The sequence below is a fragment of the Pristiophorus japonicus genome, chromosome 5 (genome assembly GCF_044704955.1).
Source record: "Pristiophorus japonicus isolate sPriJap1 chromosome 5, sPriJap1.hap1, whole genome shotgun sequence".
Taxonomy (NCBI): domain Eukaryota; kingdom Metazoa; phylum Chordata; class Chondrichthyes; family Pristiophoridae; genus Pristiophorus; species Pristiophorus japonicus.
In genome coordinates this window covers 20,044,290-20,057,444 of record NC_091981.1, presented here as the reverse complement: position 1 = coordinate 20,057,444, position 13,155 = coordinate 20,044,290, and the positions used below count along the sequence as shown (strand labels likewise).

General features: G+C 46.2%; 1 protein-coding gene across 7 annotated transcripts in view; it reads left to right on the top strand.

The window, feature by feature from the left end:
• fars2 (phenylalanyl-tRNA synthetase 2, mitochondrial) overlaps nt 1–13,155 on the top strand; it is a 628,185-nt gene that overhangs the window by 196,298 nt on the left and 418,732 nt on the right. For all 7 annotated transcript variants that reach the window (XM_070880361.1, XM_070880365.1, XM_070880368.1 and 4 more), the window contains one exon: nt 1,309–1,935. In XM_070880361.1, the coding sequence (XP_070736462.1) occupies nt 1,309–1,935 (627 nt within the window). The remainder of the gene's footprint in view (nt 1–1,308; nt 1,936–13,155) is intronic.

Here is a 13,155-nt window from a genome sequence, read left to right as displayed (position 1 = left end):
AAACCATAGGATTAACTTCCATATATACACTGATGACACCCATCTCTACCCCTCCACCTCCTCTTTCTCTACCCCTCCACGGTCTCTGTAGTATACAGACTGCTTGTCCGATATTAAGTCTTGGATGAGCTGCAATTTCCTCCGCTTCTATATTGGGAAGACTGAAGGCATTGTCTAAGGCCCCTGCCTCAAACACCGTACCCTTGCCATCAATTTCATCCTTCTCCCTGGCCACTCTCCTACTCGACCTCCTACCTGATCTTCCAACCAATGTTCCCGCTCATTTTCTTTGTGTGCATGGCTCCGTTAAGGGGCTGAGCAGTCCATTCAAAATATGCGTCGTTTTTCCCATTTTGAAGGGCCGGCTGTGTGGACGGTCCAGAGAGCCATGTGGCCGCACAACTTAAAGGGAACATTGCTTCCAACCCCATATCCGTTCCATCACAAAGACCACTTACTTCCACTTCTGTAATATCGCTCTCCTCTGCCCCTGCCTCAGTCAATCTGCTGTTGAAACTCTCATCCATGCCTTTGTAACCTCCAAACATTACTGTTCCAATACTCTTCTGGCTGGTATCCCATCCCCCTCGCCATGTAAACTTCAACTCTGCTACCCCATCCTATCCCGCGCCAAGCCCTGCTTACCGATCACTCCTGCCCTTGCTGCTCCAGTCGTCCAATGCCTCCAGTTTAAAATTGGCATTCTTGTGTTTAAATCCCTTTACGGACTTGCTCTTATCTCTGTAACCTCCTCCAGTTATATGACCCCACCCCCGCACGAATTCTCCATTGCTCCAATTCTGGCCTCTTGTGCATTAGCGACGAGCTGCAAATAAGGCATCTACTTTAATTCCAACTCTTCTTGCTAAAATGTGGTTCAGCCTGAGGGAACTTACTTTTTCATCTAGTTTGAGTTAGCCTCTTGCACTTATTTTATAAATAAATCTCATTAATGCTCAATTGTCTTTGAGTTTCTGATACTATCATTGTTCATTCCCTAGTAAGATGTTTGATAACTTGCAGTGAAATATTAAATGTGATTATAAAAAAAAAAGCCATCTGGCATTCTCCTGGAATTCCCTCCGGCTTTTTATTTGTTTATCCTCCCCATTTATCTATTAATTTATTATTGATATTAACAATGTTATTTGGACAGTTCTATAACCAACATATGCAAAACTCTTACATATATTGTTTTATTTCTGTTTATTAATTGGTGTTGTTAAATTGCACTATACCTTTGTTACTGAGTTATTCCATGCACCTGAATGATGTACAAATTAAATACAGGAGATATTTTTTTTTCAGGTCGGATTGACAATAATGAAGATACCTTGTAATTTAATCTCATACCTGCGGTTTAAAAAGGTTTTACCAGCTCTTTACTTACAATCAAGAGATGCTCGTAGAAACATAAAGCAGCTCAGAAGCATAACATCAGGTCCAGCAGCCAGTGCAACACCTTCTGACTCGATTGAACTTTTTGGGAAATTGTACTCTCGAGATGACTATACAAATGTTACGCCAAAGATTTTGGCCAAAGTGGGGAAAAGCTTACAGAACCATAGAAACCACCCATTGTGGCTGATTAAAGAACGCATTAAGGACCATTTCTATACACGTTATTTGAGTCGCTATAGGAATCCATTGTTTTCAGTGTACGATAACCTGTCCCCTGTGGTTAGCACAGAGCAGAACTTTGACAGTTTACTTATACCATCGGATCACGCAAGCAGGAGGAAAGGAGATAACTTTTACCTGAATCAAACTAACATGCTCCGGGCTCACACTTCTGCTCACCAGCGAGATCTTATTCGTGCAGGCCTCAATGCATTTCTGGTTGTTGGAGATGTCTATCGGCGAGATGAAATTGACAACAGCCATTATCCAGTCTTCCATCAAATGGAAGGGGTCAGACTATTTTCAAACCATGAGGTGAGAGTTGACTGGTATTGTTCCTTAATTACCTCTCAAAATTTCTGTTTGATGCACACTTTTAATCTTTGGCCTTGGTTTGATGGATGAAGGAGCCAGTATCTTTTCCAGTTTTCTTCCCTTCTTTCTTGAGTTGATGGCTTTTGCTGGAGTACAGTTGCATAGGAGGTTGGTGCTGCTCTACGCCTCACCCTCATGGCCATTCTTCATGTTTGTCCCTAGGCTGTGAGTGTCCCCATTTTATTGTGGGTCGCATCACAGTTATTTTCTTTGCCACTTGCGTTCAGTAAAAGCCACTATATAGTGACCAGGAATGGATGAAAACCCTCTGTGGCTGCTCTTGTTGAGATCTGGGGATTGAACCTGGGCTCGTGTCAGATTATTAACATTTTCATTCCTGAGTCAGCAGGTCAAGGGCTCAGTCTTGCACCAGGACTTGAGCATGTAATCTAGGCTGAAACTGCTGTGCAATAGTAAGGGGATGCTACATTGCTGGAGGTGCCATCCTTCAGCTGAGATCCTCTACTTCTTTCTCTGATTCAGATTAATATTAATGATCCTATGGCACTATTTCAGGAGGGGCAGAGAGATCTCCCAGTGTTCAGGCCAAGTTTCTTCCATCAACCAACTAATGAACTAGTCATTGCTGATTTGTTTGGAACTTGCTGTGCACAACATGGCTGTTGCAATTGCCTACATAACATAACAGTCACTGCACTTAAAAGTAATCCACGATCTGTGAAATGCTTTGAGATGTTTGAGATATGATAAGGCACTGTACAAATGCAAACCTTACTTTCTTTGGAACATTCCTGTTCTGTATAGCTTAGTACCACACTGAGGTACATATCTGCACTATTCCACTGGGTGAGTTAGGAAGGAGTTAACTGCAGGGTAGCCACATCATTAAATTTGAGAATCATAGTTTAATTTCTTTTTTCCACCAGTACCACAGGGACTAATTGAAGAGCACTTTTAGAATGTTGTGGCATGGCTATTTTCACAGTAATCATGTTACAGTTATGCTAGAAGTAGCTAAATATTAATTCATCAGAGGGATTAACAATATGCGTGATCCAGTTACTTAATTCGAGAACTTTGAAAATAAGCAATATTTAAACTGGCTGTTCTTTATCACGGGGAGAAAAAGCTCAAGGTGTAATTTTATTTTCAATGAACAATGCAAGAGATGAGTATAAAATAAAAATCGTTTTGACTCAAATTGCATCATTGTGTCACAAGCAAAACTTTGCTAAATTCTTTTAAATAAAATTGGTGCTTCTTTTAGTTGAATGGGAGAATAGGACTAATTTTAGAGTTTGTTGTAAATGTAATAGTTTGACATAATTATAAAGAAGATATCTTTGTTACTTGCTTTGTGGCTGCCTACTCAAACTGAACCCAGTAACATGCATCCTGTTTCATCCTGAGCACAGCTTTAAACTTCACATCCACTCTGTCATCTTTCACTGTTACCCATATTTTATCACCTTGTGCATTGATTTTTCAAATTCTCTACTTGCCGGCCGTATCCGCCACCCTTCACCAATTTCTGCTAATTCAGAGAAGCCATTGCCCCCAAACTCACTCCACTAATGGCTTGTGACCCAATTAATTCATTCAAAATACTCTCAATCATCCTCGGATCCTTTTGTGACCTAGCAACACCTCCAACTTTATGTCTCGCTCCACACCCTCTTTTCCTCTGATTCTGGTTTATTGCTTGTAACCCCCTCCTTTAATTTTATCATCATAGTCTGATCTTTCAGCTACTATGCCCCTACTTTCTGGAATTCTACTCTAAAAGCCCTTTGCCTTGCCATCTTCCTCCTTGCTTTCAAAAGTTTCCTTAAAAGAAAACTAGTTATTGAACTGACCCTTGTTTTTCCTGTCCTCCACGCGCCCCCCCCCCCAAAAAAAAAGCTTTTGCTTCTGCTAAGTGACCCCTCTCACCTTGCAAAGCACTTTAAGAAATTCAACTTTTTATTCTTCATATATGTTCTTACCACTATAAGTGAAAAATTAGATGAAATCAATATAGTGAGAGAGAGAAGTATAATGTGCCGCAAAACAATGCTTCCCACTGACCTGACGTACAAATTTCCTTTTACAGATGAATGGATTCAAATTGGAATGGGTCAAAGGCTTGTAAAATGATTTGAGTAACTAGTATACAAACACCTGTGTATATATAGAAAGGAAAATGGTCACTGATGAGTTTATAATGCAGTAATTCCATCAAAGTAGTCAAGAGACATCATCATGGTTTATCATAGAAATTTATGGCACAGAAGGAGGCCATTCAGCCCATCATGTGCCAGCTGAAAAAGAGTTGGTAAGAAAAGTAAGGTTGACGGATGTTTTTATGACTTTGGAACAGATGAGGCTGAGGGAGATTTAATTGAGGTGTATAAAATTATGAGGGACCTAAATGGAGCCTTTCCAGCCGTTGGTCTGTAGGTTACAGAACTTCAATTGCATATCCAAGTACTTTTTAAATGTGATGAGGGTTTCTGCCTCCACCAAGCTTTCAGGCAGTGAGTTCCAGACCCCACCACCCTCTGGATGAAAAAAGTTCTCCTCAACTCCCCTCTCATCCCTCTACCAATTACTTTAAACCTTAGTTATTGCTCTCTCTGCCAAGTGAAGTAGGTCTTTCCTATCCACTCCATTTAGGTCCCTCATAATTTTGTACACCTCAATTAAATCTCCCTCAGCCTCATCTGTCACAAAAACACCCGTCAATCTTACCCTTTGCTTCCTGCCACCGAGCCAATTTTGAATCCAACTTGACACTTTCCCTTGGATCCCATGGGCTTTTACTTTGCTTACCAGTGTGCCATGTGGGATCTTGTCAAAAGCCTTGCCAAAATCCATGTAAACTATATCAAAAGCGCTACCCTTGTCGACCCTCCTTGTTGCCCCTCAAAAAATTCAAATAAGTCAATCAGACATGACCTTCCCGTAACAAATCCATGCTGATTGTCCTTGATTAATCTGTGCCTTTCTAAATGATGATTTAATACTGTCTCAGAATTTTTGCCAGTAATTTTCCCACCACCAAGGTTAAGCTGACTGGCCTGTAAATGCTCAGTCTATCCCTTTCTCCCTTTTTAAACAATGGTACTATGTTAGCAGTCCTCCAGTCCTCCGGCACTTGTAAGGGGTTTTCACAGGGTTGTTGTTGTGCCTTGGGTGTCTCTCTCTGGGCTTCTGCCCTCACAGCTTATGCCTGGCCTGTGAGGTACCCTGAGTGCTGCAAGAGCACCCCTGGAGAGACTGTGTCCACAGCTTATGAAGGGGGTTTTGAGACTCGTGCGTCCCCACAGCTTATGCCTAGCCTGTGAGGCACCTGTGAGTGTCAAACACTCCTAACCCCTTCTTCCCTAGCCTGTGACACACAGTTGAGCGTTTTCGAGGCGCTCCTAGCTTCCCTTACACGGTTCTGACATAAGACTCACGATCAGGAGATGTAATACATTAGAACTGAGACAAGGTGATTCCAAGAGGAACTTTAGGCTTCCAATTTATTTGGCAAGGTGTAACTCAACAAACAGCAATACACCAACAAAACAATCCCCCTAAATCCCACTAAACGGACACAACGAAAATCTTTACACCAGTTTAGCAGTACAATGCCCAACCTCCCACCTTTCCTGGCCTAACTGAGTTGGGAGTTCTGGGGACCAGAGGTTATACTCACTACTGTGCCTTCCGCAGTCTGGTGGTTTGTTTCTTCTATCTTTGGTGTCTTTGGACACTGGTTTTCCTTCAGTGTCGAGAGGCCTGTGGTTGTGGTTGTTGAATCACGAGGGCAGGGAAAATCATCACTCCTTTATACCACTACGTCAGAAACCCCTTTTTTATAGCCAGATTATCCAGTCCGCCTCTCCTGCTGAAGTCGATTCTTCTCATTGGTGGACTTTTGATTTTGAAAAATGCAGCAGTTTGAGGTTTTTAGGTTTTTTTCCCACTGATCTTAACCGACTCAAGGTTTGAGTGGGTGTTGATTGCATTGGCCTCCTGTAGCCATTGTGCTAGTCTGGCCTGAGCCAGATATTTCTATGCCTGATGAAAAAAGTGTTGGAATATGTATGTGGCATTGTTTAAATGCTAATGCTTTCAAGGGGCAAGTTTCGAGGGTATACAGTTCCCAGACAATTTGATTAGTTCCAATGTCCAAACTGGCCCTTTTGATATTGACTCCACCCCTTTTCTTGCAGACCTTTAAAAAAATCCCAAATTCGATTAAAGTTCGTAGTTTCTTCCATGTGCACTTTAGGATTTCAAACTTTCTGGTAGATAGTTCCTAATTAAATTCCCTTTCCTATGAGTCCAAACACTGGGGGGGGGGGTCTCCATTTGTGTCCCAAAGTTTTCCTTCCATCGGTTTCAATTCACAGCACAGACTGATCCCACAGCCCTTTTCCTTCTGGGTAAAATGAGGGGGTTTTCGTCCTCCCCTACATAATCCCCCATCTGACACAGTCAGACACCACTCGAGTGTGTCAAAGTTCAGGGTGGTGAGAAAACCCTAGGTCTCCCAAATTGCCCAACTTTCCCCAGTTTAACTCTAAACTGATCCCGTCGATATATATCGTAATTCCTTTTAACGCGGTACTAAACACAGAAATCCAACAGGTTACAATACACGACAGCAACATACATATATGTATTTAAGGTTACAGCAGTAATTGTACATTGAGTCTCATTTCGGTCTCAAACGTAAAACAAAGAAACCTGCCCTGCAAACTCCCCAGGAGCCATGTATGAAAACGCAGTCATCCCTGGAAATAACAAAACCGCCTAAGTGTCGCGGTCAAGCTTTGTTTACACACCTTGAGTGTTTAGCAACGGCTCTCCTGGCTGTGTAGTAGCCTGAGGAACTGCGTTCTTTTTCTTTTTCTCCTGAGCTTACAGCTTGTAACTAGCAGATAAGCTACAATCAGGAGTTGGCCGATTACTAAGGCATGCGATCCCACCCGGATCCATGCAGGTATGTCTGCCCGTATTCCCAAATCCCACCATGCTGGGGGTTTAATCTGGGCAATCTCCCCTGCTAGAATTTCACTTTTCTGCTCCATGGTGTAAAAATGTTTTTGAGACAAATTCACTGCCTGGAAGAGGGCTGTAAGTTTCTCAGGTAGTGGGGCAATGGGATAACCAAACTGGGCGACATATTGTTGTAGATGGCTGAGGTTGTTTTGTACCGTGAGGTGAATCGTGGAAGGTTCAGGGATGGGTGTGATTCTGGTGTGTGCCACTTGAACCTCTGCCCTGGGTTTAAAGCAAAAGCTGCTGTACGGAATTGGACACCACCTTCCCGGTCCATGTTCATACCGTTGGGCACTTGTGGTGACACAATATGTCCCACCGCCTACATATGCTACCTGTGGAGGCATGTGGTTAGGGGCCATTACCTCCATTGTGCAATTGATAGGCTCTGCCCCAGCAGTGCTGAACCCGCATTGTGGCCTTGCAAAAGCGTTCAAGTGCTGGGGGCACAGGATTACCTGTGCTCCCCTGCTCCGACAACCCGAGAGGTCTGTACCTGTCACAGTGTGCTCCTACATTGTGACATAAGGTGGGACCTCTTGGAATCGAACATGCACCCCTCCACGAATGACTCCCACATTCTCCACTCGGTACAGGGGTGCTGGTCGTGGGGACGCCCCCATCACGGGCATCCTGACCACCACACCCATGATGGTATGGTTTGACTTTCCACAGTCCACCGGTACCGGGTAGGCTTCCGACGCTACACGAAGTTGGCAAGGACTCAAAACATTATCGTAAGGGTGCAGTGCTGCTAAGTGCTGGTTGCTGATCCAGGAGGGGACCTTCCCTATCTCAGATCCTCGAGGTTACTCCGTCCCTCTCCCAGCAACCAGGCCCCATAGAGCACGCACACCTCATTTTGGGCGGCTTGATCGGAGGCGTTTCTATCCTCCCGAATCAAGGCTTTTACAGCCCTGGCCTGCACCTCCAATTGAGAGATAATCTCCTTTTAAGTGAACTGTCATTGCCACCTCTTCGTGGAGCGCGGATCCCACTATGGTATTCTCGTCCCCCAGGACTTTGCGCAGCTGATTCTTTAACCCATCTGGAGGGCCAGCTGCATGTTATCCAAACTGTTTATGGCGGATGCCCCGGTGTTAAACCCCGTAAGAATGTCATTTAAAGTGCCATGCTTCTGCCTGCCCGGTTCGGCCCTATCCCACTGTTTATACAAGTCTGCCACTCTCACATCCCCAAAGTCCAGTTCATTAAACTTCCGGAACATCTCCCGCAGCAGAGCCTGGTATAACAGCTCGGTTTCCCGGGGATACCACGTAGGTAGGCGGACTTCTGTCAGATTTAGCACCACTGATGCCACTGCGTAGTGTACCCCCTGATAAAGTAGTTTCTCGGTAGGGACCAACACTAAACATTTCCCCGGCCCCCTGGTTGTTGTCGGGCACTCGTGTGGCGTTTACTGGTACCCGGGGATTGGGGGTCACACACGCCTCCCTGCTGCGATCCCATACCACCCCATCCCCGATATCCTGCCACCACCTATAAAAAGCAATGGAGACCCCCTCTGAACACATGCGAATGGATCCCCACATACACAAATAAATTCCTTGGTCTTATGCCCACCATTTCTCCCAGCACACCGTGACCCCGCCAGATGACCCCATGATGGTTCGGTAGGTATCATTATCCAGACGTTCCCAGTCCGAGTGTCGGTCTCCCACGTGCCTCTTGAGCTTTCTGAGCCACCACCACCGTCCCAGAGGTATGTCCCCTTGGCAAGTTAGGCATACCTTCCTGCCTTCTGGCCACAGTGATCTCCGGGCAGGGGATGGAGGCCTCTCCGTAGGTAAAGTCCTTATGGTTGGAGTACTTGGTAGAGTTCGATCCCAACCACACAGGTCATTTCCCCTTGTGGGAGTAGGTGACCCGGCCATCCGCCGCTGGAGTCCCTTCTCCTGTGGTCACTGTCGGCGCTCTGCCCCCGGAGCATTCGAAAACCAGGGAGTCCTCGGTGTCCCCTCGGTGCCCGGTGCAGATCCTTAGCGATACCAGCATCACTAACGTCCAGTAGGGAGGTGTTGACATCTGAAAGGCAAGAAGAACATGGCCTTGCCTTGAGAGACCTCTCCAGGCTCGGCCCACTGAACATGTTCCAAACACAAAAATGCTGTACCCAACCGTCATTGCCTTACCTAAACACATATACTCACAACACAAAGTAACAAAACAGGAAGGGAAAATATATACAGCGCCACCCATCCCCGGGTGGCCAGGCTATATCCTGTCACTGTACAGGCGTCGTCGACCACTTGGCTGACCGTACCCTGGGGACCAGGATGTCCTCCGCTGAGGGGCTCGTATGGTCCCCCTTAATGAGTCTTGTGCTGCCCTCCAAGGCCCTCCCGAGCCCCGGATAATCGGTGGGAGACCCTTGCTAGTGCAACAGAGCACCCTCCCTGTTGTCTTTCGCCGTATCAGTCTGGGGCGGGAGGCTAAGTTAACAGGGGACCACGGCACCTTGGGCTGTGGCACTCTGTCACTCCTCCTTACTGTCGGTGCAGAGTCCCACTTTATGGGCTGCAGTGCCATCTCCTCCACCTCTTGGGCTAGCCCCAGCTGATCCACCATGGGAGGTTCAGCTTCCCCTTGAACCTTGCTAATGGTAGAGCCTTTCTCCCTACTTCTGTTAGTGGGCTGGGAACCTCTACCCAGTGGTGGGATAGCCTTACAGGAGCAATGAACCAGCCCTGGCTGTAGAGCTTCGGGGCCCGCTGCCTCCTCCGGAGCCTCCAAATCCACCGGGGCCTGTTCTTCCCCCAGTGCCTGATTCCCTTCCCTTGCTCGTCCCCTCTGTTTTTTACCTCTTTTGGGGTCAAACAATTTACACTGATTAATGTGATACCACTTCACCCGGCGAGGCAGTCGAACCGCATAAGACCATAGGGCTAGCCTTGTCGACTATGCTGTATGGTCCCACAAATAATGCTTCAAAAACCCCGACCCGAGCATAGTTCCTCACCATGACCTGGTCTCCTATCTCCCATTTGTAGTGTTTGCTGGGTTCTAGCAGCAATCGGTTACTCTGATGCTGTCTGCCCATGTTACTAGCAGCCTGCCAGTGAATCTGTTTCAGGTGTTCAAACAGGTTCCTGACAAACCGTTCCCGGTTCACCTCTCGGAGCTGCCCTTCGGTGAGAACCGGCGCCAACACATGCACTGGGGTTCTCATGATCCGGCCCGTCATCAGCTCATGGGGTGAGTACCCTGTGCTCTTTGACTGACTGGCCCGGATTCCCATGAGGACCAACGGTAAGACCTCCACCCACTTGTTCGGTGAGTCTCCCGTCTCCTTGCGCAGTCTTTCCTTTAGGGTCCGGTTCAGGCGTTCTACGGGGCCTGAGGACTGAGGGTTGTAGGCGACATGCCATTTGGCTCTTACCCCAGCACCTTTAGGGTGGCCTGCATCACCTGGCCGGTGAAGTGGCTTCCTCGGTCGGACTCCACGATTTGAGGTAGACCCCACCGAGAGAACACCTCCCTCACCAGGATTTTTGCAGTCCCCACCGCGGTAGCTGTTCAGCAAGGGAAGGCTTCCACCCACTTGGAAAACACATCCACCAGGACGAGGCAGTATTTATAACCTCCCTGGACGACCGGTAGGGGTCCGATGTAGTCGATCTGGATCGACTGCCATGGTCCCTCTACCCGCCTGACGTGTCCCATAGACACTTTCCTTTTCTGAGGGTCTGGATTGTTTGCAGCGCAAACCAGACAGCCCGCATAGAAGTTGCGGACGTCTTCCCGGAGGTCTGGCCACCACCCTGCCTTTTCTACCCATTGCCAGGTAGATTCCGGCCCAGGGTGTCCCGCACCTGGACCCTCATGGGCCAGCTGAAGGAATTCCCTCCGGTGTTGTGGCGGCACTACCCATTTGTCCCCTTTAAACAACATGCCTTCCCGCACAGCAATATCTACAGCACTGTATGGGCCCTCTGCCTTTTCCCCCCTTTTGATAGCAGCCAAGGCAGCCTTCAGGATCGGATCCTGCATCTGGACTACTTTAAGGTCCGGGGCCGCAGCCGCCCCTACACTCCCTTGTGTCCCTGGCTTGCTTCTTGCTGCTGCTATCCTGCCTGCCTCATATGGGTCCCATGGGCGACCTGTGCGAGCACCTTCCCTTGCCGGCAGGTCTGCCTGCTGGTTACCTTCCCCCCGTGGCTCAGTTTTGGAGTGGGCCTTTACCTTATGGATATATACATCCCCGGTTTCTCCCACTGCAGCCACGATCTTTTCTAGCAGGGGTTTGGTCACAAGGGGCTTCCCATCCGCAGAGGTGTACCCCCGGCGTGACCAAATCGCCAGATACTCTGTACACGAATTGCAAGTGAACATGAGGGGGTTTTCGTCCTCCCCTACACACTACACCTGTAGCCAGAGAGAATTGGAAAATGATGGCCAGAGCCTCCACTTCCTCCCTTGCTTCTCAACAGCCTTGGATACATTTCATGTGGGCCTAGTGATTTATCTACTTTCAAAGGTGCTAAATCCCTTAATAATTCCCCTCTGACTATATTGATCTCATCTAATTTTTCACACTCCTCCTCCTTAACTACAATGTCTGTATCGTCCCTCTCTTTTGTGAAGACAAATGCAAAGTATTCATTAAGAACCATATTCACGTCTTCTGCCTCAATGCATAGGTTTCCTTTATGGTCTCCAATAGGCCCTACTCTTTCTTTAGTTATCCTCTTGCTTTTTATGTATTTATAAACCATCTTTGGGGTTTTTCTTGCTTTTTTCCTGATTGTACTTGCCAGTATTTTTTCATGCCCTCTCTTTGCTTTCCTAATTTCCTTTTTTAATTTCACCCCTGAACTTTCTATACTCTTCTAGGATTTCTGTAGTATTTAATTCTCGGTATCTGACATAAGTTCCCATATGCCTTATCCTACTCTGTCTAACCCTTGACATCAATGGGTCTCTAGATTTGGGAGTCCCATCCTTTTTCTTCGTAGGAACATATTTGCTCTGAACCCTCACTATCTCCTCCTTGAATGCCTCCCACTTCTCTGACACTGATTTATTTTCAAGTAGTTGTTTCCAGTCCACTTTTGCTAGATCACATCTCAGCTTCATAAAATTGGCCTTTCCCCAATTGAGTACTTTTACTCCTGGTCTATGTTTGTCTTTTTCCATAACTACACCATGTCTACTGAATTATGATCACTACCACCAAAATGCTCTTCCACTGATACCCCTTCCACCTGCTCAGCTTCATTCCCTCATACCAAGTCCAGAATCACTCCCTCTCCTGTTGGGCTTCCTGCTAGAAAAAGTTCTCCTGAATGCATTTTAAGAATTCTGCACCCTCTATACCTATTACACTGATTCTATCCAGTTAATATTAGAAATCCCCTATTATTACTGCCCTATTATTTTTGCACTTTTTAGAAATTTGCCTATATATTTGCTCATCTATCTCCCTCTGACTATCTGGGAGTCTGTAGTACAATCCCAGCAGTGCGACTACCCCTTTTTTGTTCTTCAGTTCAACCCATATGGCCTAATTTGATGATCCTTCTCACAGCTGTAATTGTTTCTTTAACCAATATTCTGACCCTCCTTTTTTATCCCCCTCTCTGTCTCGTCTGAAAACTCTGCAACCAGGTTGAGCTGCCATTCCTACCCTTCTTTCAGACATGTTTCAGTAATAGCCATGGTATCATACTTCCACGTGTCTATCTGCGCCCTCAACTCATCTGCCTTATGCACTAGACTCCTTGTATTGAAATATATACCATTAAGCACTGCCAAACCCCTTTGGTGTCTATTTTCTAGCCGTTGTTTCCTCTGCCTTCCAAACTCACTGACTAATTTTCTGCCTTCTGAAACTACGCTCAGGTTTCCACCCCCCTGCCAAGCTAGTTTAAACCCTCCGCAACAGCACTAGAAAATCCCCTCACGAAGATATTGATCCTAGCCCTGTTGAAGTGTAACCCGCTTATAAATGTCACTTGAAACTTGAGATAGATCTACTGCATTGAACTCACTCCTGTATATTTTAATTGTTTTTTTCCTCTTTTAAACTAAAGGGAATTACTTTATTAACTGATAAATCTGTAATTTTATCAAAATAAAATTAAAATGCTAATGGGAGGGGAGAAGGATCTAGCTTTTAAATGAGCAACATCGAACAAGTTTCTT